Raw genomic sequence first — 26,508 nt, forward strand, 5'->3', positions numbered from 1 at the left:
GTGACATCAAGAGCAAATATAATAATGAGGAGCACTCATCGGAAAGCAGTTTATGACACGATGGCACCAACAGTTACAATTTCCAAGCACCAGTACCAAAAGGAAAACCCAAAAAAAGCAGTGTATCTGAGTTTCGTTTTCCCATTATTTGCATAATTCACTTTGATGGGTGGAGACTTGTCGCAATCCCTGGTTCTCTCGTCTGTGCAGATTACAAAAGGCCTTTTTCCAGATCTGTGCAGGCTACCAAGAAAGAAGAAGAGACTATCAAAGAGAAGAAACGGGCTTTCAAGTCAGGACCCTTCGATTGTGTTACTGATTGGTTCCAGGTGAGGCAGCTTTGCAAAGTTCAAATGGAGGAAAATTGCCCTCCGTGCAGTGCTTGCAAGAGAAGAGGAGGCTTCACAGTTGGCATGGTGCGCCGGAATTCCTAAAACTACTCACGTTTGGTGGGATTTCTAAAGGATGAACGCTGGGCCTCAGAAATCTTGTTGTGGTTGATTGTAGTTACATTTCGAACAAAGCCCAGACAGAAAATGGCTGTATGGAGTGTCTGGCTCTTTTACAAAAGCTGGCTAAAATTGCTGGAGATTGCCACAGTCTACTGCAAATGACCAAAATGATGTTCAAAATGTCTCTTTGATTCTCTCATAAGATAAATCTGTAGGATATATTTTTCATATTAGACAATTTGCAGAGCTTCTCATTATTTTCAAAATGAGAGGGCCATGTTCTTCTTTTTCACACAAACTAATTCAAGGACTCCTGTACCGTTTTCATTTTGGCAAGTAGGCCCCTGAGCATATATGAATTGCATATAATTGCTCTATTTGCCTTTAAAACTGTATTGATTTCTCTTAAAACACTGATGGATCGTTTGCTTTTAGATTTGTTCAAAAACTGTTCCCTTCCAATCAACACCCCGGTGAGATTTTCGTCTCGCTTTGGAGGGCTTAAAGGCCTATAAAGGAATATCATCCAAAACAATTTTGGAAAGCCTGTCACCACAATTTAACAGTCATGTAATGTTACCTTGAAAAGTTCAACCACCGTTTACTTGGTTACTAATACGCTGCTATGATCATCATCACTCTCTTTTCATATGCTTGTGCCGCCCCCCCCCCCCCCCCCCATTCGCCCTCAACGGCATCTGTACAGTTACACGCACATCTTAAAGCACTTTACATTGAAAGTTTAAACAGATCTGAAAGTGTTTCACACATATGTGTAAAGTTTCTCTGTGTCTGTGCTGCACACATTGTCTGATCTGAGCTGAAGCATGCAATGTGTGGGAAGGTAAGTACAATTAGGCAGAGGCATGTATGGGTGTGCCGAGCCATGGCATTTAAACGCATCTGTCACCCGACCGCTCAAATGAATAGAGACAAGGAAACATGACTCACATTTTGAAAATGGCCAACATTATAAAATCAGGCTGATAGAACTTTTTTAAGCTTTGCACCAAGAAAAAAAACATGACTTCATAACATCATATTACCATCCCATGTGAAGAATTAGGTAATTACGTCATAAAAACATAATCATAAACCCATTTTCACTTCTGGGTTTATTTATTTTTACTTTTTATTTGAATATGAGAACAATCTGTTCTTCAAAGCACACAGTGTCAATATGTAAGTGTCATACATATATGCTGTATGTGTGCGGTAGGGAAGGGGCAAAAATACTTCATAATAAATCTTCATAATTCAATGAATTGTTTAAGATGAAATGGAACATTTTCCTTATGAACAATCATGCTGGTACAACGGCGGCAGGCCCAATATAGTGTGAACATAAAGCTGTCTGTCTTTCAAACACCTTCAGACACCTTATACCAGCTCCAGTGATACCTCTTGTTTCAAAACCGTTGAGTAAAGTATCACAACTTTTCTTTCTCCCAAGGAGAGCAGCTCAGATTGTTCTTAGGCTATAACGAACACTATTGCCATCTCCATTTGCTAAGACATCCAACAAAACAGTGTTACAGAAGAAGAGGATTCCCGTCAGTGGCGGGTGGTGCATTTAGTACTTGGGCCTTCAGTGGGGATTTACAACTTAATCCATCTCTGGTTTGCGTGTTAATTTTGTTTGGAAGTGCCAAAAATGTCCTTTTTCAAGCTATTCGATTTGGTCTTTTCTGTCTGGCAGCTTGGTCTCATTGGTCCATATCACGGCGTCTGCTAGAAAGATGTCAAGTCCTTCGATGCCCATCCCTCATACGGTTGGGGGCAGCTGTGCCCAAGTGGTTCAGATCGTCACCTTCCACTGTGGAGACCCCAGTTCAAGACACCGACTGGCAGAAAGAAGCGAGGCGAAAAAACACCCGTCAGCTTGATAGAGCTTGACAGAGCTTGAGAGAGGATGCATAAATGGACCATCTCCCCCAGACTCACGGCTGTGGTGTCCTTGAACAAGACACCGATTCCCCGAACTGCTCCCCAGGTGCTTCAGCAGCTTCCCACCCCCCCCTGCTCCAGTGTGTGGCACTGACAAGTGTGTTTACTGTTCATTGCTGTGATATTTTAAAAGCAGAAAATTTTAGTATACATATGTTCACAACAAGCAGCGTGGTGTACAACCGGTTAGCACATCCGCCTCACAGTTCTGAGGACCGGGTTTCAAATCTCGGCCCTACCTGTGTGGAGTTTGAATGTTCTTCCTTTGCCTGCGTGGGTTTTCTCCGCGTACTCCGGTTTCCTCCCACATCCCAAAAAACGTGCATGCTAGGTTAATTGACGACTCTAAATTGCCCATAGGTGTGAATGTGAGTGCGAATGGTTGTTTGTTTATATGTGCCATGCGATTGGCTGCCGACCAGTTGGGGTGTACCCCGCCTCTCACCCGAAGATAGCTGGGATAGGCTCCAGCACACCCGTGATCTAGTGAGGATAAGCGGAAGGGAAGATGAATGAATGTTCACAACAATAAAGTAGATTCTATTCTATTCTATTCTATTCTATTAGTTTGATCGAGTTATTCATACACACGGAATGCACATTCAAATACAGTCTACATATGTTGTGTTTCACAACAATACTTAACTATATTTGTATTTTTTAATGTAACTGTGGTAGTTGAAATCGGAAAGCTTGCATTCATTGTCACCAGCGATGGTCGTCGCTGCAACTTCCATTCACACGAATGGGAGTGAAAGACAAGCTCAAAATAGTGTCCTCTCTTATGTCACCCGCATGTCCAATCTCAGCCACGGGACCTCCATCACCTCAGTTCTCCCCAGCGGGCGCAAGAGGACGCTTTGAGCCACCATGGTGATGCCCGTTCCCTACGGCTTCTCACAGCACAGCGAGAGTGCTGTGGAGCCCCCATCCATATGAATGGAAGTTGCCACGACGACCGTCACTGGTGACAATGAATGCAAACTTCGCTATTTCATCCACTACACATTAAAAATTACAAATATGGTTAAGCATTCAGGGTTCTCGTTTGATGTGCGTACCGCATCTAAGACACAAAAATGATCAGCGATGCATAAAGCATGGTGGTCCACAGACACACAGCTTTGCTTAACTATGTGTGTGTTGATAAAGTGCTTCAGCGAATCATTATCCACTAAAAGTATGAGTCTTGTCTTGGTGCTAGCCAAGACAGCGGAAGTGTAAGGCAGGTTATTGTTCCATAAATACAATGGACACAAGGCTTTTTTCCCCGACGCTAACAGAATGGCTTTGGCTCCGTAGATGCAAACAAATGGGACATTTTAGGGAAAGTTAACTATTTATTACGTTCGCTAGCCCACGGGCTAACTAGCCAGTGTGCTAAGGAGCTAAATAGCTCGATTGTGACGACATTGTTTAAAACAGAGGTCACTAACTTGCGGACCTAGAAGCAGGACCTATACGGACCCACACCATAGTGACATACTGTATGGCGGCACGGTGGCCGACTGGTTAGACTGGTTCAATCCGCGGCCCCGCCTGTGTGGAGTTTGCATGTTCTCTCCGTGCCCGTGTGGGTTTTCTCCAGGCACTTCGGTTTCCTCCCACATCCCAAAAACATGCATGGTAGGTTAATTGACAACTGTGAATGTGAATGTGAGTGCGAATGGTTGTTTGTTTGTATGTGCCCTGCAATTGGCTGGCAACCAATTCAGGGTGTACCCCGCCTCCTGCCCGATGATAGCTGGGATAGGCTCCAGTACGCCCGCGACCCTAGTGAGGAGAAGCGGCTCAGAAAATGGATGGATGGATGGATGTTTGAAACTTCACTGTTGTGTCAAGATTTGGCATCTTGAAGACAAAAGGGGAACTTTTTTTTTCTGAAGTTAAGCACTTTATTTGACAACGTATAACTTTCTTTTTTATTTACGTGTTCTTATTGTGAGATGCAGCCCTACATTTATTTAGTAAATGAGAGAACATTACACACTTGTGCACATATTTTTGAATAGCAGGGCAGAATTTGTAACATGTATAATTCTTTATTATGCTGTAATATCATTATATCAGTGACATTAAAAAAACAAAAACAACAAAAAAAAAACCACATCAACGATACTATCGTTTATCGTAAAAGTTTTGGGGAAAATATATCGTTCTAAAAAATTTGCTATCATGGCCGGCCTAAACACATAATTTATTGAAAGAGAGCAAGAGCAATGGATAACACAAATATTGTACAAACTGTATTAAAATACTAGTATAAGTATAAATAGTATTAAAGTTTTAAAGTAACAACTGTAATAAAAATCTGCAATATAGCGGGACGGTGAGGCAAGAACCGTGATATAGTGGAGGATTACTGTATCTGTGTACCGTGATGATAAGTTGCAGGGACTCATTGTTCCAGGGCTTGGACTCATTGTTTCCATGACTCACATAGTCTCAAGTGTAAAATGATCTTGTATTGTTGTAAAACACAACATAGCACAGAGGACAGAAAAATGCTAACACCATATGCTATATGGTCTATACACAATTGGAGTGAGGCGTATGGTGTTGGGAGTTTTATGTTGGCCACAGTGAAGGACATACACATCCCAATGTGTAGTATTCAAACAGTCACCTGTTGCTCATCCCAACTTTCCTGGCCCTCTGCTTCTTTGGGTCAGGTTTTCAGAATATATTATGTCACCATTATGCAGATGATGCTACTATCTACCTCTGTCAATGATTATGAATCATTTGAACTAACAGGCCCCTTTATTTAGCTGCGGCCAAAGAGTGGATCTGTTGACGTTACACCAAAACCTTGTTTGGCATGAGTGCACAGAGAGTGGCCCTGTAATTAAAAGAAAACAGAAGTGATATTGCCCTGAGAGATATGATCAAGTTACTTGAGAGAGGCAGATCTGTAAGTTGGCAGATCAAACACCGCTGGTTTACACATTCCATGTCTAACATTCACATTTACTTCCTCAAACCTCTTTGACTCACCATTTCCAAAGGAGCTAATCCGAGGCCAGGAGGTCTGGAGGCCCATGTGTTCATGTCTTGTTGAGGATTTGTTGATTTTTCTAATCACTGCTCAGACTTTGCTGTTCTTTGTTTGGTTTGTCGAACTAGCTGCAAAGACAAAAGCTTAAGATGGTCTTGTGGAACAAAAGCAAGTGAATTGCTGGAGGACACGGCGCTCTTGATTGCATCCGCAAGGTCATTCTAATGACTCAGTCCTGTGGGCTTTTCGTCCTGGAGTGCACTGAAACACAATTATGTCTATTTTAATTATAAATGATATTTTGCTTCAGCCAAATATGCTTACACACGATAACATTAGCTACATTTTGTTAAGTTCTGCTTGATTAGTTGACATTTCCCATTGGAAACTTTTTTTGGGTCATTTTAAAGAGATTTTCCATGATTCTGTGTTGTGGAGCCAAAGTGGGGCTGTGGATGCAGTTCTCAGTGTCTTTGTGTGAGGAGTGGAACCTTTACTGGTCTCTTCACTGACAGGAGGAAAAGAAGACCTGTAAAAGAAGGGCACAGCTCCATTCCTATTGCCAGGGTACCCAGGGATGTCTACTCTCTGACCTCCCTAAGTTGATATTGTGGGTAGATACAATAGTCTTCTGGAATCAAATGACTTATTGTGGACTCATACATTTAAAAAAAGCTCTAATGCATGCAATAAGTATGTTTACACCAAATACAAGAGAAGCAATTACTTTATCACACAGGGGCAGATAGCTCTGAATAGTTTTATTTCCTTAATAAATGAAATCACTGCATTTTATGTTTACTTGGATTGTCTTTGTCTGATATTTAAATTTATTTGATGAGCTCAAATATTAAAGTGGGGAAAACGTGCAAAAAAAAAAAACTATTTGAGAAGGTGACAAATATTATTTCCCAGCACTGTCTTTTGGAAATGTGTAAATATGTTTTGGAAGTTAATTGGTCATGTAATTTTCAGGATATTGCTATTCTTAAACGAATGAAGAATGAAGTAATATTTGTTAAAATCATGTTAATAGCTGCAAAAAAAACAATAAAGAATTGGGGTAAGGTTCCATCAAAGTATCATTGGATAGCCACAATTGAAAAAATATTTAAAATGGAAAAGATTAAGGCACAGACTGAAACTGCAAGAACCACAACTGAACAAACAGTGGGGAAAAAAGGACATTTGTAATTTAAAAATATTCCAGGCACTTTGTTCCCATTAGAACTGTTTGGTGTTTTGTTATTGTTGTTGTTGTTGTTGTGATTTGCTAGGAATGTTGTAGAAGTGAGTAAATACTTACAGATATTACTAACTGGGCATTCCGGTGCAGTTAAGGGTGTGCATTCCGGTGCAGTTAAGGGTGTGTCCTTGGAGATGCACCCAGTGGTGTGACAATGGACTCTATGCACGCAAGTGATGAGCCTATTGTCACAAATTGGATGGAGACTGGACCCAGGCAGAGGCTGAGAGGTTGTGATGAACAGTTTATTGAAAAGGGAAAAGTAGATGGTCCTTGAGATGCGCTGGCTTGACGGAGAGGGGGCAGAGATCCACTTGACGAAGGACACGGAGGATACACTGAGGACAAGGAAGAGCACGAAGGTCAGAATGATGGCAAGGAATTGAGTAGGCTTACTTGGAGACTGGGGAGCTGTTGTACCGCTTGGAAGCTTCAATACCCTGGCAAGGTTTTCCGGGATCAGGCAGGCTTAAATGCAGGTAGTAACGAGGACTGATTGGTGACAGGTGCGTGGCCGAGGAAGGTGCTGGAAAGAGAGAGGTGGGGGAGAGAGCGAGAGGGCGCAAAGCATCACCCAGGCTCCAACAGAAGAACTGCAGGATGGCTCATGACACCTATGAACAAGGACAGCAGCAGTGTCGGGTGTGAGGATTGGATGGAGGCGATTGAGGTTTCGTAAGTGAAAGTTTGCAGACCGGGTAATGTTGTTTGTGTGCTTGGAAGGCGAGTATGCTGTCGAGGATGACACCCAGACTCTTAACCTGAGGGGGAAACAGAGGAATTATCAACTATAATAGAAAAACTGTCATTTTGGATTGGGTGGACTTGGTACATACTGTATATTTAGGATTTTGGTTTTATCTTTATCACTGTTCGAAAGTTCGATGAGAACCACTGTGTGAGTTCAGAGAAGCAGTCAGTAAGGGAGGAAGAGTGGTGGTGGGTTTGGTGGAGCGGTAGAGCTGGGTGTCATCCACGTAACAGTGAAACTGTAAATTGAGTTTACGAAAAAGTAGTGCCAAGAGATGTATGTGAAAAGGGGGAAGGGGCCCAAGACAGAGCTCTGGGGCACACCAGAAGAAATGGGGGATGGATGCAGCCGGACAACTGAACCACTGGAGGGGTGTGTGTGTAATCCCAATGTGATGGAGTCTGTTCAGGAGGATGGTGTGAGAGAAGGTATCAAAAACTGTAGTCAGATCAAGGAGGATTAGAAGGTCATGAGAGGCCAGAGTGAGCTGCCAGGTTGTTGGTGATTTTGATGAGTGCTGTTTCAGTGCTATGGAGGGGGCGGAAATCAGACTGGAATTGTTCATAGACATTATTGGAAGTGAGGTAACAGTGGAGCTGGGAAGCGACTGTCTTTTCCTAGATTTTCAATAGGAATGGGAGGTTGGAGATAGGACAAAGGAAACTGAATTTATTTTGGATTTGAACCATTACCCCCCTCCCCCCCCCCCCCCCCCCCCCCCCCCAACCCCCAAGTGCCCAAGTAGCGCTCTTATCAAAAAGCTTGGTGACCCCTTGCAGTGTTGAATCCTATAAATGCACAACCTAGTTCCGCATTTGTCAAAGCGAGTAAAAGCACTTCCTCCTCACTCGGGTGAATGGGTAAGGGGACCATTTTCAAGCACCTGTAGGAGCTTTAAACATCTATAATTAATTTTTTTTCAACACAATATGTCACCACAGAGTGACCAAAAATGAAAATAGCCAGTGTTTAGACTTTATCCGTGTTTACATGTATCATATCACATTTGTATAAATAAATTATATACATGTATTTAACTTTTGTCCGAAGCCACCAGCCATACAGAAAACACAATTTTAGAAGGTTCAGCTTCAAACAATCATGTCATCAATGCTAGTTATAGTCATAGCGTACATAGGAAATCAGCTAACTCATGTTCCGTGTTGGTCATGTGAAGTTCTGCATATCGCGGATTAACCTAAGAAGTGTGATTTTAAATGTGGAAGGAAACTCCCCTGTTGTACAGCCAAACTGTTCCAGCACAAAAGGCATACAGATCCACCATTCTGCAAGGCCATACAGCTAAACAGGACAGGTCAAAATAAATAAATAAATAAAATGTGGAAGGAACACTGTGACCTGCGACTGACTGGCGACCAGTTCAGGGTCTCGTCTGCCTTTCGTCCGAAGTCAGCTGGGACAGGCTCCAGCGCCCCGTGACCCTAACCAGGATAAGCGGTGTTGGAAATGGATGGATGGGAGGAACACCCATACAAGCACAGATAGAACATGCAAACTCCACCACAGAAAGCCCGGAGCCGAGATTGGAACGCCCAACCCCGAGTTGTGAGGCGGTGCTAACCACTGGACCTCTATGCCGCCATGTATTGAAAGCCTTTCCCCCCCCCCCCCCCCCCCAATTTTGAGTCTGCAATGAAGAACGTAACCAGTGGAAAAAGAGCCAAGTTCTACTTTCGTCATTGTGTTGTAGTTCTCTGAATAACATAATGTTGCTTCATAATGAATGCATGGTCACACCACCTTGAGTACTACTTGAACTGCAGCTTCAACTGCATAATTTACTGAAATACCACAAATGTTAATGGTAAACTTTCACTCTTGTTTTAAACAAAAAGCCCCCTGCTGAAGTTCAATTGATGCATTGTGTTGTAGTCAAACTGTTTTATGAAATTATTTACAAATACAAAATTTCGAGTTTTTATGTGATAGAATGTCTATTTTTTTGCTTCATTTAAATACTTTTGTTGAAGTAACTTCCATTGTTTTCAACTTAAAAAATGATCATCTCCCATTACATACCTCTCTTTTTTCCATCCATCCATTTTCTGAGCCACTTCTCCTCACTAGGGTCGCGGGCGTGCTGGAGCCTATCCCAGCTATCATCGGGCAGGAGGCGGGGTACACCCTGAACCGGTTGCCAGCCAATCGCAGGGCACATACAAACAAACAACCATTCGCACTCACAGTCACACCTACGGGCAATTTAGAGTCTCCAATGAATGCATGTTTTTGGGATGTGGGAGGAAAGCGGAGGGCCGGAGAAAACCCACGCAGGCACGGGGAGAACACGCAAACTCCACACAGGCGGGGCCGGGGATTGAACCCCGGTCCTCAGACCTGTGAGTCTGACGCTCTAACCAGTCTTCACCGTGCCGCCACCTCTCTTTTTTGTTATAAAATAATATTTTGCAAATAGACTAAGACTGCATTGTGTAATGGGCCTTTGTTAGTGTTAGTGGATTACATACACAGACAAGCAAAGACACACAAAGAGGAAAGCAAAAACCAGCAAACACACACCGCCCTGTTGTGGACCTCTGGATGGTTACAGTAAAACAAACCTCTTGTCATGCTGTTGTAAGATCCCTCTGCTTTTGGTATTCCTCTTGACTGGATGTCACTCTTTGCATATCAATTTGTGTAGTGTGTGTACTGTATGTGTGCACATAGGTTGAGGTGGAAGTTCTTCCTTCTGGTACATACTGCAGGTCAAGCACCTGCATTTGCCAAAAAGCTCTTCAGGCTCAATCTTGAGGCTGACCCCAAACAAACTGCAGACTGCCTCAGTCACTCACCGCATCCAGACACAACAAACCTACAGCACAACAAAATGTAAATACCAATTCAACAGCAATAAGACAGAGAGAGATGGGTGGGGAAGACATAACATGCAGCTCCATGTTATTCCCGTCATTTGAAATAGCAATCAAAGCTGATTTAATTAAGGTAGTCTCTATAATTGAGGTATTTGGCGAAATGGTGAAAGGGTCCAGGCACTCTCTGTTTCTGTGAAAACATCTTAGCAGAAGTTTCGGGAATTCTGGGATGCAGGGTAGTCATGACAGAGACTTTCTCCAAGGATGTTAACCAGATGTCAACTGCTTGTGTGTCCAGATTTGGCATGAAGGTTTGTGAGAAACAATCATGCATATGTCAGTGCACTCTTATTTTAAAATGTCTTGAATTTGTCATTGTCCATGTCTGCACATGTTAGTTTCAGCTCTGACCTGATATGTGGTGAATGTGAAATTAACTGTAAAGTGATTATAAGAGGACAGTGTTTGGGTACATGTTGTTGGAGCTTCCACTCTACCTGAGCACACTTTTAAAGCTGTTCTGCTGCTGCAAGTTTTTCCCAAAAATAAAAATAAATAAACTCACATATTGATGGATTGAGTATGTTCACTAAACTAAATATCCTGTGATACAGGAAGATATTTTGAGGGATGAGACATTGTTGGGGTCACTCGCAGTTCCTTTACAGGAAGGAGATTCAAACATGATTCTAGTTGGACCTGTATGGATGTACACTAAAGTCCCCCTTTATTTTGGATTTTTCCAAAAGTCGCAAAACAACACGATACACTAAGGCTTTCTCTAAGAAATACTTGGATCATCATCAGAGCGCAGAGTAATGACTGAAACAAAATAGACAAACAACCATTCACATTAACGCCGCAAACATGCATCTTTTTGGAATTTGGTGGGAGGTCAAAGTACCCATGCAAATTCCATACAGAAAGGCCCAAGCCAAGATTCAAGCCCAGATCCTTTTGACTGTGAGCCAGATGTGCTAACTCATAGATACGACTCTATATAAATTGTATAGTTAGTTGTATATCACTGGCATCAGGCGGAATCTCCAAATTTGGTCAATTTCATATATTTTACAAACCAATACCATTGTTCAGTCCTCATGTGGGTCTGTTATAAACTGTTGACCAATCTAAAGTGTTTAAAATGGCTTGTTGTCTTTGCTGATGCAATGTTAATGGCTCAACAAACATGCAGGGATTTTTTTTTTCCTGAAAAGTGATGGTTTTACAGATGCAAAAATTATATACAATATATCAAAATATGTTTACAAAACACTGCAAGAGAACTATTTAAGAATGTTCATTTTTGTGGTTGCCTTGTGTAGTGGTCTAGAACTGTACTGTATCATACTAAGAACAACATATTTTTAAAGTATACAATTACATAAATTACAGTAAGTGACACTATAATGTCAAATATGGGGGGGGGGGGGGTTGTTTATATTGTATTTGCCCTGCGATTGGCTGGCGACCAGTTCAGGGTGTACCCTGCCTCTCGCCCAAAGATAGCTGGGATAGGCTCCAGCACGCTCGCAACCCTAGTGAGGATAAGCAGTACGGAAAATGAACGAATGAATGACTTCAGGATGTACCCCATCTCTCACCCAAAGTCATCTGGGATAGGCTTCAGAATATGTAACTCAGCCTGTATGCTTGGACTGGTTATTGGGAAATGTCACGGCAATTATTACAAACATAGAGAAATATGGACTGCAATAATGATGGAAAGAAAATGATAGCGCAAAGCTTAATTAGAGTGAATGAGAGGCCAACTAACAAGAAGACGCGTGCCAGAGTGCACATGGTTGGATTTGTATCGCTTGATCATTTTGGCCCATCTTGATCATCTTAGTGTTTAGTGTAAGGACAAATATGCACAAGCCAGTTCCTACCAAACATCAGGCATCATCACACAAACACTTTCACTATGTCCATACCCTCAGTGAGTGTGGTAATGAATGTGCTGCAGTTTTCCAGCCACTTTGTGGTAGAACACATAATAAATTAGTCTTTGAACATGCCAACGGAGCATTGTGAAAATGGGTGCAAATGCGCTGCTGTGAAAATTGTGTATTTTGTTTTAATTACTATGGGAAATAGTTAGTAATTATCATAGTTTATTTTATGTTATTTTATTTTATAAAGGCTGAGATCACCTTCCACAAATTAACCTCAGTCTTTGCATGAGAGTGAATAAAACTCTGCAATAATGACAGTAGTATTTAAAGTGGAGATGCTTGCAGTCTGTCACACGTGTTTCATTTATCAACTCGTTGAGAAATGCCCACACATTAGTAAGACACAAGGACTTTGGGAACCCTCGTTCATTTGTGTTTGACTTCTACAAAGCAGGACACTGAAGACTGAGAAAAAGCTGGTGGATGACAGAATGTAAAGATACAGACTGAAAGGGAGAGTGGGAAGAGGAGGGGGGACCAAAGGGTTTGCAGATGGATTCTTGTGCTTGACTCAGCCACACAACAAATGGTCTGTGGCACAACTGTTTGTGAGAGTTTTTTGCCAATAAATCATCGGCACATATTTAATCCATTTAGATGTGGCACAGTCAAAAAGTGAGGGATGTATGGCCATTATTCAAAAACCTACATCACATTGAGCAGCTACAGATCCCGTACACATGCACTCACCTCTATGCAGAGTGTAACAAGTTTGAAAGAGCTCTAAACACTGAATATATATATATATATTTATATATATTTATATGGAGAGAGAGAGAGAGAGACTATATTGCCAAAGGTATCCGCTCACCTGCCTTGACTCACATACTGTATGATTTTAAGTGCTATCCCCTTCTAAATCCATAAGGTTTAACATGATGTTGTTCTACCCTTTCCAGCTATAACAGCTTCAACTCTTGTGGGATGGCTTTCAACAAGGTTTAGAAGTGAGTATATGAGAAAATTTTCCCATTCTTCCAGGAGTATATTTTTGAGGGCACACACTGATATTGGACGAGAAGGCCTGGCTCCACTCGAAATCAAGCCAAAGGTGATCTCTCGGGGTGAGGGCAGGACTCTGTGCAGGCCAGTCAAGTTCTTCCATACCAAACTCTCTCATCCATGTTTTTATGGACCATGCTTTGTGCACCAGTGCATAGACATGTTGGAACAGGAAGGGGTAATGCCCAAACTGTTTGACTGTCCAAAATCTCTTGGTATGCTGAAGCATTCAGAATTCCTTTTACTGGAACTCAAGGGCTAATATTTTGGACATTTCCAACTGAATGGGAACAGTTTGTAGATGGCACCTTCCTGTTCCAACATGACTGTGCATCACTGCACAAACCAAGGTTCGTAAAGACACGGATGAGAGAGTTAGATGTGGATAAACTTGACTGGTCTGCACAATCATGACCTCAACCCTATAGAACACTTTTGGATGAATTAGAGCAGACACTGAGAGCCAGGCCTTCTTGTCGAACATCAGTGTGTAACTTCACAAATGACATAAACACAAACATAAATTCCGATAAACACACTTCTAAACCTTGTGGAAAGCCTTGAAAGAAAAGTTTAAAATTTTATAATTGCAGAGGGCTGACCAATGTCATATTAAACCCAATGGATTAAGAATGGGATGTCCCTTAAATTCATATCTGAGTGTATATATACTATATATGTGTGTGTGTGTGTGTGTGTGTGTGTGTGTGTGTGTGTGTGTGTGTGTGTGTGTGTGTGTGTGTGTGTGTGAGTGAAATAAAAACATGAACTTGTCATCTCACAGTTCATTTTACAGTTAACGTCTTGAAAAGCAATAGAAATGGAAAGAAGGGACAACAAAAACATTTGACGTGGAAAACATTGTTCCTAGGCACAGATATTGTCACCTTTATTTCTATACTTCTACTACAACCCCAATTCCAATGAAGTTGGGACATTGTGTTAAACATAAATAAAAACAGCATACAATGATTTGCAAATCATGTTCAACCTATATTTTATTGAATACACTACAAAGACGAGATATTTAATGTTCAAACTGATCAACTGTATTGTTTTTAGCAAATAATCATTAACTTAGAATTTTATGCCTGCAACACGTTCCAAAAAAGCTGGGACAGGGTCATGTTTACCACTGTGTTACATCACCTTTTCTTTTAACAACATTCAATAAACGTTTGGGAACTGAGGACACTAATTGTTGAAGCTTTGTAGGTGGAATTCTTTCCCATTCTTGCTTGATGTGCAGCTTAAGTTGTTCAACAGTCCAGGGTCTCCGTTGTCGTATTTTACGCTTCATAATGCACCACACTTTTTCATTGGGAGACAGGTCTGGACTGCAGGCAGGCCAGTCTAGTACCCACACTCTTTTACTACGAAGCCACGCTGTTGTAACACGTGCAGAATGTGGTTTGGCATTGTCTTGCTGAAATAAGCAGGGGCGTCCATGAAAAGGACGATGCTTGGATGGCAACATATATTTCTCCAAAACTGTATACACCTTTCAGCATTAATGGTGCCTTCACAGATGTGTAAGTTACCCAAGCCATTGGCACTAACACAGCCCCATACCATCACAGATGCTGGCTTTTGAACTTTGCGTCCATAACACTCCAGCTGGTTCTTTTCTTCTTTGGCCCGGAGGACACGACATCCACGATTTCCAAAAACTATTTTAAATGTGGACTCGTTGGACCACATAACACTTTTCCCCTTTGCATCAGTCCATCTTAGATGAGCTCAGGCCCAGAGAAGCTGGCAGTGTTTCTGGGTTTTGTTGATAAATGGCTTTTGCTTTGCATAGTAGAGTTTCATGTTGCACTTACGGATGTAGCGCCGAACTGTATTTACTGACATTGGTTTTCTGAAGTGTTCCTGAGCCCATGTGGTGATATCCTTTACACATTGATGTCGGTTTTTGATGCAGTGCCGCCTGAGGGATCGAAGGTCACGGGCATTCAATGTTGGTTTTCGGCCTTGCCGCTTACATGCAGTGATTGCTCCAGATTCTCTTTTGATGATATTATTGACCGTAGATGATGCAATCCCTAAATTCCTTGCAATTGTACGCTGAGGAACATTTTCTCACGCACTTGTTCACAAAGAGGTGAACCTCGCCCCAGCTTTGCTTGTGAATGACTGAGCAATTCAGGGAAGCTCCTTTTATCCCCAATCATGGCACCCACCTGTTCCCAATTAGCCTGTTCACCTGTGGGATGTTCCAAACAGGTGTTCGATGAGCATTCCTCAACTTTCTCAGTCTTTTTTGCCACCTGTCCCAGCTTTTTTGGAACGTGTTGCAGTCATAAAATTCGAAGTTAATGATTATTTGCTAAAAACAATAAAGTTTATCAGTTTGAACATTAAATGTCTTGTCTTTGTAGTGTATTAAATAAAAAATAGGTTGAACATGATTTGCAAATCATTGTATTGTTTTTATTTCCGTTTAACACGTCCCAACTTCATTGGAATTGGGATTGTATATTGTTTTTGATATAGAATAAAACATCTCCGTATCAATTTGTGTTGTTTAACTTCAAAATTATAATTTCTAAAATTCTAAATAAAGTTTGTTTTGGAATCAAAATAATATTTGGTATTTTAAATAATCATTAGGAATCACCGACTGGTTAGCACATCTGCCTCACAGTTCTGAGGACTCGGATTCAAATCCGGCCTTGCCTGTGTGGAGTTTGCATTATTCTCCCCGTGCCTGTGTGGGTTTTCGCTGGCTATTCCGGATTCCTCCCACATCCTAAAAACGTGCATGGTAGGTTAACAGAAGACTCTAAATTGCCCGGCACTGCTCAGCCCCTATCCCCCCCCACGCACACAAATATGTGGGGTTGTTTGTTTGTATTGTATTTACCCTGCGATTGGAAGATTTCTGGGATAGGCTCCAGCACGCCCGCAACCCTAGTGAGGAACAGAAAATGGATGGATGAATAACGTGATAAACGGCCAAATCTTTATTGACACAGAACACAGTTTGAGCTTGGCGTTTCGGTGATTCCAAATTCTTTGACATTAATGCCCTCTTCTGTTAGTTTTTTGCAATTACAGCAAATATTTTCATTTCGTTAAAATATAGCACTGTCCACCCATTATTGAGCATCCATCCATCCATAAATTAATCCATTCTTTGAAACGCTTATCCTGACATATTTTACATTATAAGCCTCACGGCTCATCACCACACAAAAATATCAAAAAAAAGTTCCTGGGAATTACAATCTCCCAGGACCTGAAGTGGGCAACCAACATCAACTCCGTCCTCAAAAAGGCCCAGCAGAGGATGTACTTCCTGTGGCTTCTGAGAAAGCACGGCCTGCCACGGGAGCTGCTGAGGCAGTTCTACACAGTGGTCATTGAATCAGTACTGTGTTCTTCCATCACAGTCTGGTTTGGTGCTGCTACAAAAAAGGACAAACTCCGACTGCAACAGACAATCAAAACTGCTGAAAGGATTGTTGGTACCCCCCTACCCACCCTTGAGGACTTGCACGCTGCCAGAACTAAGACAAGGGCATGCAAAATCCTCTCAGACCCTCCCCACCCCGGTCACCAGCTCTTCCAGCTCCTTCCCTCAGGTAGGCGCTACCGATCAATGCAAACTAGAACTAGTAGACATTCCAACAGCTTCTTCGCTCTTGCAATCAACTTCTTAAACAGCTAACTTATAATTCCATTACAACAAGCTGGCAATTTTTTGACTTGAGTTCGTTGTCACATTTCTGTGGGGCCAATTATGTATTACTCGTGCACTCACTGTAGTTGTCTCGCCGTGCTGCACTATTTGCATATACTGGCCACTCATGCCAGAGTAGCATCTGCTCCATTTGCACACTGATTGAGGAGTATCTGTAACATTTGCACAACCATTGTCCCAGATTATCGCACTACTCGTCACTTTAAACCGCATACACTCCTTGAAGTCTCAGCGCCCTTTGCACAATGGTCATTGCACCGGACTATTGCGATATTAGCCATTCGAACTGCTCTAAGTGCTAGAGGACTCTGCATCTTTTTGAACAATTGTTTTTTGTCAATGTCTTTATGTCTCCAAAGTGTTCTGTAAATTGACTGTCTGTTGTACTAGAGCGGCTCCAACTACCGGAGACAAATTCCTTGTGTGTTTTGGACATACTTGGCAAATAAAGATGATTCTGATTCTGATTCTGATTCTGATCATGTATGTTTGTAATGTAATTCCAGAAGTGGAAGCCATTTTCTGCACACTCATCCCCTTATTCCCACCCCTCAAAATTTTAAATAATCCACACACAAAATACAGAAACATGCATCTGTATGTGTGTGTGGGGGGGGGGGGGGTGTAAAAATGTAACTGTAGGTGTAGGAAAAGTAATTTTCTGTACCGCTTATCCTCAGCTATCTTCGGGCGAGAGGCGGGTACACCCTGAACTGGTCGCCAGCCAATCGCAGGGCACATAGACACAAACAACCATCCGCACTCACATTCATACCTACGGGCGATTTAGAGTCTTCAATTAACCTACCACGCATGTTGGGATGTGGGAGGAAACCGGAGTACCCGGAGAAAACCCACGCAGGCACGGGGAGAACATGCAAACTCCACACAGGCGAGGCCGGGATTTGAACCTCGGTCCTCAGAACTGTGAGGCACGGTGAGGTCGGTGATTCCTAATTATTATTTAAAATACCAAATAACTATTGTCCATCCCTCTTGATGCTCCGAATTTCTTTCTACACGAAAACCTTTTACAGAAACCTTTTTAGCCATCTCGAGGAAGGGGGGAAATGTAGCTATATTACTCAGCAGAAATGATTCATTAAGCTAATTGCTCCGACATGGGTAGACCTAAGGAAAGTCTTCTCTTCTGTTTTTCATATTTTTCAATGATTATGTCACGCACTGTGACGCCACCCTGTGATATCATTCTTGTCTAGTTCGCATAGCAGCTAACAGCTAGCATGCCGGCATGTCTTGATTTGGAACCCTGTTTCTGTACTTACAGTAATACTAATGTTAAATTAGTATTTAAATAAATTTTATTTTTCTTTATTTAATGGTAATAATTTGTTCAGTAATATTAAAAAGAACAAAAATTAAGGTGCCTGAGTATCTGTAACGGGGTTGGACAAAACATCCATCCATCCATCCATTTTCTGAGCCGCTTCTCCTCACTAGGGTCGCGGGCGTGCTGGAGCCTATCCCAGCTGTCATCGGGCAGGAGGCAGGGTACACCCTGAACTGGTTGCCAGCCAATCGCAGGGCACATCGAAACAAACAACCATTCGCACTCACAGTCATGCCTACGGGCAATTTAGAGTCTCCAATTAATGCATGTTTTTGGGATGTGGGAGGAAACCGGAGTGCCCGGAGAAAACCCACGCAGGCACGGGGAGAACATGCAAACTCCACACAGGCGGGGACGGGGATTGAACCCCGCACCTCAGAACTGTGAGGCTGACGCTCTAACCAGTCGGCCACCGTGCCGCCTGGACAAAACAATAAAAACATAAAAATTGTAAAATAAAAAATGTTGGTGCCTAAAATGTCCACCAATTCTGGAATGGAATCGTTTTCAGTGTACTTTTGTTTTAAAAATGTACTTGATTAAAAATGTTCCAAACAGAATGACGTGTTAATCACCAGGTCATTTTTTTCACAGAAATACAGTGGAGGAAATAATTATTTGATCCCTCACTGATTTTGGAAGTTCACCTACTGACAAAGACATGAGTGGTTTTAATTTTAATGGTAGGAACCCCTACCACCAAAAAAGAATTCTGGCTCCCAAAAACTTTAAGAAAGTTCTCCAAATCTCAACTCGATAGCTGTATGAAAAACACCTATCTCAACTTGTTACCTCTATGTCCACAGAATCAATCAATCAGACACCAACCTCTTCATCATGGGCAACATCAAAGAACTTTCTAAGGACATTAGGGACAAGATTGTAGACCTGCACAAGGCTGGAATGGGCTACACGACCATTGGCAAGAGGCTGGGTGAGAAGGAGGGAACTTTTGGTGCAATAATTATAAAATCAACATAAAATGACGATCAATCTCCCTCGGTCTGGGGCTCCTTGCAAGAGTTCACCTTGCGGGGTATCACTGATCATGAGAAAACGTTAGGCATCAGTCCAGAACTACACGGGAGGAAGTTGTTAATGATCTCAAGGCAGCTGGGACCACAGTCACCAAGAAATCCACTGGTAACACACTATGTCGTAATGGATTAAAATCCTGCAATGCCTGTAAGGTCCCCCTGCTCAAGAAGGCACATGTACACGCCTGTCTGAAGTTTGCCAGTGAACACCTGAATTATTTTTTTTTTTTTTTTTTCTGTTCAGGTGTTAGGTGAAGCAGAATGGAGGCTCTGTTTCATTCTCTGTTATTGAGAATAATATCATATTGTATTATATATCATCATCAGAATCAGACTTATCTTTATTTGCCAAGTATGTCAAAAACACATAAGGAATTTGTCTCCACTAGTTGGAGCTGCTGTTGAGTGATTAAGAGGCATGGCTCCTGCAGGTCGGGCCCATCAGGCAGGACAACCACAGACAAAGAGGAGTGACAGGGAGGCCCTACCACCCCCACCAGTGGCCAGAGCGGGGGACCCAGGCGGGCGCCAGCTGGCACCGCCCCAGTACCCACGGAGCATAGGCGAGTCACCATCGCACCATCAATGCTCTCCAGGAGGTCAATCCAGTGGTACCACCCCTCCCGAGATCAGGAAGGAGTGAAGAAAGTCCCGCCCCCACAGACACCGGAAGAAGAGAAGATCTCCATCTCCTTTCACCATGCAAGACGGTCTAAAATGTGAGAAAGAAATAAGAGAAAAGAAAAATAAATAAATAAAAATAATTGAAAAAAACACAAGTACATAAATGAATAAGAAAAAATAAAGAGTATGACAAGTAGAACAATAATAAAACAACAACCTCGACAACAAAAAATACAGAAGTCAAAAGTTTACTTTTACACTTGCAAAATAGTTTTGTTATTGTCAGATGGCACACTACCCAGGCAAAGGAATCAAGAATCTAGATTTAGCATGTTGAAGAAGGGTGACCAGCTATCTACGTATATATGTCATGTTCTGCTGATATTTTTCTAACGCAATATATTATATGATGAGATTTAGCCAGTGATTGGTGTTAATAGCTTGTTTTTTTCCAGTTTAATAGAATTGTTTTCTTATCTGCAGCTAACTCGACGAGTAATGATTGTGAATATTTATTAGGGAGGTCGATTATGCTTAAGTCGCCAAGTACGCACAATCTTGGGGAAAGTGGAATCCTGAAATTCAAAATATAAGAGAGTTTCTGTGTAACCGAAGAAACTAGTTGCATGCATTGCTCTGGTGTGACTGTTTTTTTCCAAAGATTTTCAATTGGATTATATCGAGGTGATTGGCTGGGCCAATCGAGCAGCTTTATTATTATTTTTCTTTGAAACCAATTTAGAGTTTCCTTGGTTGTATGTTTTGGATCGTTATCCTGATGAAATGTCCACCCTCATTTCATTTTCATCATCCTCATAGATGGCAGGAGATTTTTGTCAAGAATGTCTCGGGTACATTTGCCCATTCATCCTTCCTTCAATAATGCGAAGTTTACAAGTACCATTTGCTGAAAACAGCCCCACACCATCATGTTCCCATCATGAATGATGAGGATAAGTGGTAAAGTAAATGGATGGAGTTCCCACAGCTCTGCACATTACCCTTCTTCTTAAAAATGGGCACCAGCACACTTTTCCTCCATTCCTCAGGCATCTTCTCATCCGCTAGAATTCTGTTGAACAACCTGGCAAAAAACTCTGCAGCCACCTCTCCTCGATGCTTCCATAGCTCCACAGGTATGTCATCAGGACCGACTGCCTTTCCATTTTTCATCCTCTCTAACTTCCCACTTACTAATCATTGAAGTGCAGTCCCATATTGATTGCATCATCCGCAAACCTGTTCGCTTGAACTCTTTTCACCTTCAAGACATTATCAGCTAACTCTTCCTTTAAAATAACCCCTACTCCATTTCTCTTCCCATCTACATCATGGTAACATAATTTGAACTCTGCCCCTAAACTTCTAGCCTTACTTCCTTTCCACCTATTCTCCTGGACACATAATATATCAACATTTCTCCTTATAATCATTTTAACCAACTCCCGAGCTTTTCCTGTCATAGTCCCCACATTCAGTTCTAGGCTCTGTGCTTATTTCTTCTTCCTGCCGAAGAACCCGCTTTCCACCTCCGTCTTTGACCCACAGAAGTTGAATTTCCACCGGCGCCCTGCAGGTTGACGACGCCGATGGCGGACGTTGTTAACCCGGGCCATGACCGATCCGGAATGGAATTCTTTGGATGAACGCTCATATTTGTTTGGCTGAGTTTTAAGCCGGATGCCCTTCCTGACGCAACCCTCGGCATTTCAAATACACTTTGATTTATTTTAAACCATTTTTGTCACCTTGTTTCAGATAATTCAGTTACATAATTATATGGGTATGTGCTTGACATTTTATTTCAGTCTTAAATACTCTTGTTTTTATATAGTTATTTTATATATCAAAGCGACTTTATTGTTGTTTTTGCACATTGCTGTTGCAGTTTTTTTACACCCCAAAAATCAATCAGATTACACTTTTACAGTACAATTTAGTAATTGCATAGAATACTGGTTTATTTTGTTCCCTTTATTAAGCCTTGATTATATTGTCCCACTAAGTACTTTATCATGTGGAATATTGTGTAAATTAACTGCAGTTCCTCCATGTAGTGTAATACTATGTTTATGTTTAGTATGGTGGTGAATTTCGTTTCCAATCAGGCAACGTAGAGGGCACCAAAGAGGGGTCTTCGTAGCCTTGCCTCGCATTATAGAGCAGCAGCTGCAGCGGTTCTTTCCTCACTAGTTTTGTGTGTTACCCCGCGCATCTTTTCTGGCAAAATACCACAGAAAGAGAAAACCACCGAGTTCACCCGCACAATTGTTGTTAATCCGTCGTCGTAAATCTCTTTGAAGACAAAGAGTATAAAGGTATGACATTTCTATAACAATCACGGAATGTCAGTAAGTACCAAATCCGCTTTTGTCCCGTTCGGTCGAGACGACTGCACACGAGGAGCTGTCCCAGCCTCCACTCATCGTCTATCTTTATCTTTACTTATGGTCATTGAAAACCCCATTTCGAAACATAAAGATATAATTGTTTATTGTATCAGCAAATGGCAGTGGAGCCGGGTGAATAGACGTATTATTGAGGGGTTAGCTTGCAAGCTAACAATGGGACATGGAGACAGACCAATGTTGAGCTCTCATTAAATAATGCAATATACAGTCAAAGGTGAGCGGGGCGGGTTTCGTTTCACTCGGTCTGAAGCAGCACACAAACTAAGAGTTAGTGCAATGCGTTTAGTGTTCTTCTATTAGCGTTGGTTACGTAACATTTTAGCCTCTTAAAACTAACCGATGTCGCCTTGCTATTTTCACTTTTATATGTATAAAAAAGACGATATTCGATATACAGTCGTTAGCCTCTCATGTCGTTTTCTGTCTTAAACATGCTATTTTAAAGCACACGACACCTTTAACCTTGGACCAGTGAAATAGGTGTTCCATTATGGGTACCCCCCCCCCTCACACAATAGGTTTCTTACGTTCTAACTTCAAGTGATAATTGGATATTAGTGTCACGTTCACATATACTGAAGAGTTAACCAGCAAAATTGATTATATAGTTACAAGTAACCCACTGCCCTCTCCCTCAATTTCTCTGAACTCAATTTAGATGCCTTCAGCGATGGTTGGCAACAATGCTGTCCCGTCTGCCATTCCAGACGTTGGAAACGGAAGTCAAAGTCAGTCAGAGGCCATGAAGCAGGTTATTGGTGTAGTCGACAAGAAGCTTCGTAACATGGAGAAAAAAAAGGTATCAACAACAGCACCATCGTCTTCATTATGATCGTCATCATGTCTACAACACCCACGTCAATGCTTAAGCAATCTAATGCTGTCCAATGTGAGCTTTGTTTAAAAAAAAAAAAAAAAGCCAATGTACTATTTCTCAGTTTTAATGAACGCTGTCAGTAAGGTTTTAATTGAATGACGTGTTGAAGACCTCTGAAAATTGTTTGCAGTGATGTAGAACTGCTGAGAGCCGTTTCTAATTCTTCCCTGTGGTTAAATAACCTAACTAAAGAGTATGGAGAGAAAGTGCCTTGGGTTTTTTAGCATACCATCTTTTTTCATTTTCACAGTGGGAAAATGGATTAAAACCCTCCGTGTGATTGACTTTGGATCTATTACTATCATTATCACCACTTATTGATTATCAAGTACAGTGGGCGGAAAAATATTTGGACAGCCACCAATTGTACAAGTTGTCCCACTTAAAAAAAATTAGCAGCCTGTAATTTTCATCATAGGCACACTTCAACTGTGAGAGACAGAATGTGAAAAAAAAAATCCAGGAAATTACATTGTGATTTGTAAACAATGTATTTGTATATTCTTGCGGAAAATAAATATTTTGACACCTACTAAACAACAAGAATTCTGGCTCTCTCAGACCTGTTACTTCATCTTTAGAGTGGCACTAAACAGGCCCAAAAAGTGTCATGTAAATTCGACACGCCACAGAAGAGTAAAGTTAACAAGTCTGCCAAATTTGAATGAATAAAGAAAATTGCTAAGTATATAAAATTGTTCTATTGTTCTTCAAAACTTGAATAATAAGGGCCACCTCGCTGTCGTTGCTGTCGTCATAGGCTGCTTTATACTCCTTGAATGCTGGCAGCTAGATTTCATTCCACACATCCACCATCCGCACACAGATCCGCGGTGGACTAATATGCTAGTGCAGGGGTGGCCAACTAGTCAGAGACTAAGAGCCACTTTTTTTTCTGTGTTACTGCAAAGAGCCACATCATACACATGGGTACACATGAACATCATCTTTTAATCATGTATGCACGCATACACAGACCTCTGCTCAGCCAGATCTAATGAAAATAACCACACCAACATGATAATATCAGTAATTTTCAACAGTTAACATTGTGTGCACTGTCTCACACACACAAACTCTCAAAGTTAGTTTCGGTATGGGCAGATTTGCTTTTGCAAACGCAGCCATCATTGCTTCTTTCACATCTATGCCACGGGTTCTGTCTTTTAATGGCACAATATCAAGGAGTTCTTCTTTGATCATACATTCATTTGACACAGACCGTGCAAATATTGCCAACTGAGGCTTGTCTTGTATGTCACAACTCTCATCCAATGCCACACTAAAATACTCACATGCTTAAAGGTCAGAGTGCAACTGTGATTCAACAGCTGTATTAATATCCGATATTCTGCGTTTAACACTGTGGCGGGACAGTTGAACGTCTGATACGCTCCGTTTTAGTTTGTCGTCTCCAGGAGCCAAGATTTCAAAGGTGTCAATGAGGCATTTTTTAATGAAGTCCCCTTCGTTGTATGGCTTTTTAGCCCGTGCTATGTTCCAAGCCAGCTGATATGATGCAAGCGTTACGGTCTCCGAGTGTTTTGTAAATTTTTTGAAAAACTGCACCTGCTTTTCTGCCTTGCTTTTCAAAGCGACCAACTTGTTCTTGCGAAGTTCAGTCCCTTTTGGAAATTCCTGTTCGATGTTAGGGTGGAGTGAAGATTTGAAGCTTTGAAATGCGCTAATGCTGCGTGACATATAAGGCAGATCGGCTTGCCATTATGTTTAACAAAAAAATATAAACTCTCCCACTCTGGCAAAAACGTCCTGTGTTCTTTTTCATATTTTCGTTTGGCTGTGCTTTTTTTCCCTGCCATTTCAAGAGGTAACTTGACGGAAATTGTTTACAACACAAATGATGTCACACCAAAGATTCTCTCGTCGCTCGTTTGACGTCACTCAAACAGGCTTACATGGTCAGTGTGCCATCTAGCTGTAGGGGGAGTGAATGACAGCGCCAGCCAAGCATTTTTTACGCATGTCATGTGACAGCTCCTGAAGAGCCGCATGAAACTAGTTAAAGAGCCGCATGAGGCTCGCGAGCCGCGGATTGGACAGGCCAGTGCTAGTGCATTGGCCTGAGGTTACGCCTGTTCGCGCGGGACCTGCTTTGGATAAGTCCCAGGAGTTGACGAGACCAGAAAAAACACCTCTGCCACTTCTGCTGTTAAGAATTAACGGCACTTTTACTCCGTTACAATGATCTAAATGTCGCTCGCTACTTTTATTTATCAATTATTGCTTATCAACTATTTCGTGCGAGAGACTATGACTTTGACTTCCGCATTGGGAGCTGTTTGCGCCAATCCAATTTATGCGCGAGTGACGTTTAAGTCTAGTTCACCAATCAAACAACACAAGAAAGTCACATGACCTCACACGCCGTCTTCTATTGGGCTTCTTGGGCATAGGTATTAACACTGAATAAGCCAGCCCTGCTGATCGTTGTGCCTATGTGGCGTCCATGTTGGGAAGGTCGTCGTTACCATGAAGGCAACGGCACGCTACTCGTGTTTACATTTTAGACGAACAAAAACAACAGCTTTCATGTATTGTAGTATTTGTCTGGCGCTGTCTACCCAAATGTGTATATTTTAGCTCACGTATAACACCGTGCAGTAAATTGCAGATATTTTTTTGTAGTTTTGACTGCGTACTCACGCACACACACAGCAACATCAGAATGTGCACATTCACATTTTATTTTGTAATTTTTTTTTATTGATGTTCATGCTGCGGTTAAAAAAATCTGAAGTTACTCATTATTTACTCAGTGCTTGAGTAATTATTTCACTGTGTACATTTTACTCTTAAGTAATTTATTGGACTACTTTTTACTTTTACTTGAGTCACATTATTGTTAAGTAACAGTACTCTTACTTGAGTACAATATTTGGCTACTCTACCTACCTCTGGAGTGGACATCCTCTATTGCTACTCTTACGTTTAAGCAACATTTTTGCTCATCAGATGAGCCAGTTTCTTGCACTGGTCCTTTGTATTTTCGCATTGAGCTGCTGCGGGTCGTGGCCCTGGTTGTGGTCCCGCGAAACCGCCAAGCACACATAACATAAGAGTTGCTCCACTAGTACAACTTGTATTAATTAGGAAATGCGCCTAATTATTTTACGGATGTGCATGTTAAATGTGTTAAGCGAAGGAGCGATGTTAGGGATTATGTCACAACACAGAATGAACTAATTTAAAATCAGAAATGGCCAATAAAAACAGAAAAATATTGTACTTAATATTTTCCTGGAGGATGCATTTGGGATTAGACTTTGAAGTTGGTAATAGTGAAAAAT

The 26,508-nt window shown here is 41.7% G+C and overlaps 1 protein-coding gene and 1 long non-coding RNA gene across 3 annotated transcripts in view; one reads left to right on the forward strand and one right to left on the reverse strand.

Annotated features, from left to right (window-relative positions):
- Positions 1-6,711: 6,711 nt before the first annotated feature.
- Positions 6,712-7,606, reverse strand: LOC133466311 (uncharacterized). The gene is made up of 3 exons (XR_009784915.1): positions 7,339-7,606; positions 7,064-7,257; positions 6,712-6,981 (listed from the first exon to the last, which is right to left on the reverse strand). It is a non-coding gene; the product is annotated as an uncharacterized LOC133466311 (long non-coding RNA).
- Positions 7,607-22,036: 14,430 nt separating this feature from the next.
- LOC133470792 (caprin-1-like) overlaps positions 22,037-26,508 on the forward strand; it is a 53,569-nt gene continuing 49,097 nt past the window's right edge. Inside the window, exons 1-2 of one of the 2 annotated variants that reach the window (XM_061759617.1) lie at positions 22,037-22,230; positions 22,982-23,122. In XM_061759617.1, the coding sequence (XP_061615601.1) occupies positions 22,982-23,122 (141 nt within the window). In that variant the 5' untranslated portion in view covers positions 22,037-22,230. The remainder of the gene's footprint in view (positions 22,231-22,981; positions 23,123-26,508) is intronic. The other variant, XM_061759627.1, reaches the window with a different exon arrangement.

This window comes from Phyllopteryx taeniolatus, chromosome 2 (genome assembly GCF_024500385.1).
Source record: "Phyllopteryx taeniolatus isolate TA_2022b chromosome 2, UOR_Ptae_1.2, whole genome shotgun sequence".
Lineage (NCBI taxonomy): Eukaryota > Metazoa > Chordata > Actinopteri > Syngnathiformes > Syngnathidae > Phyllopteryx > Phyllopteryx taeniolatus.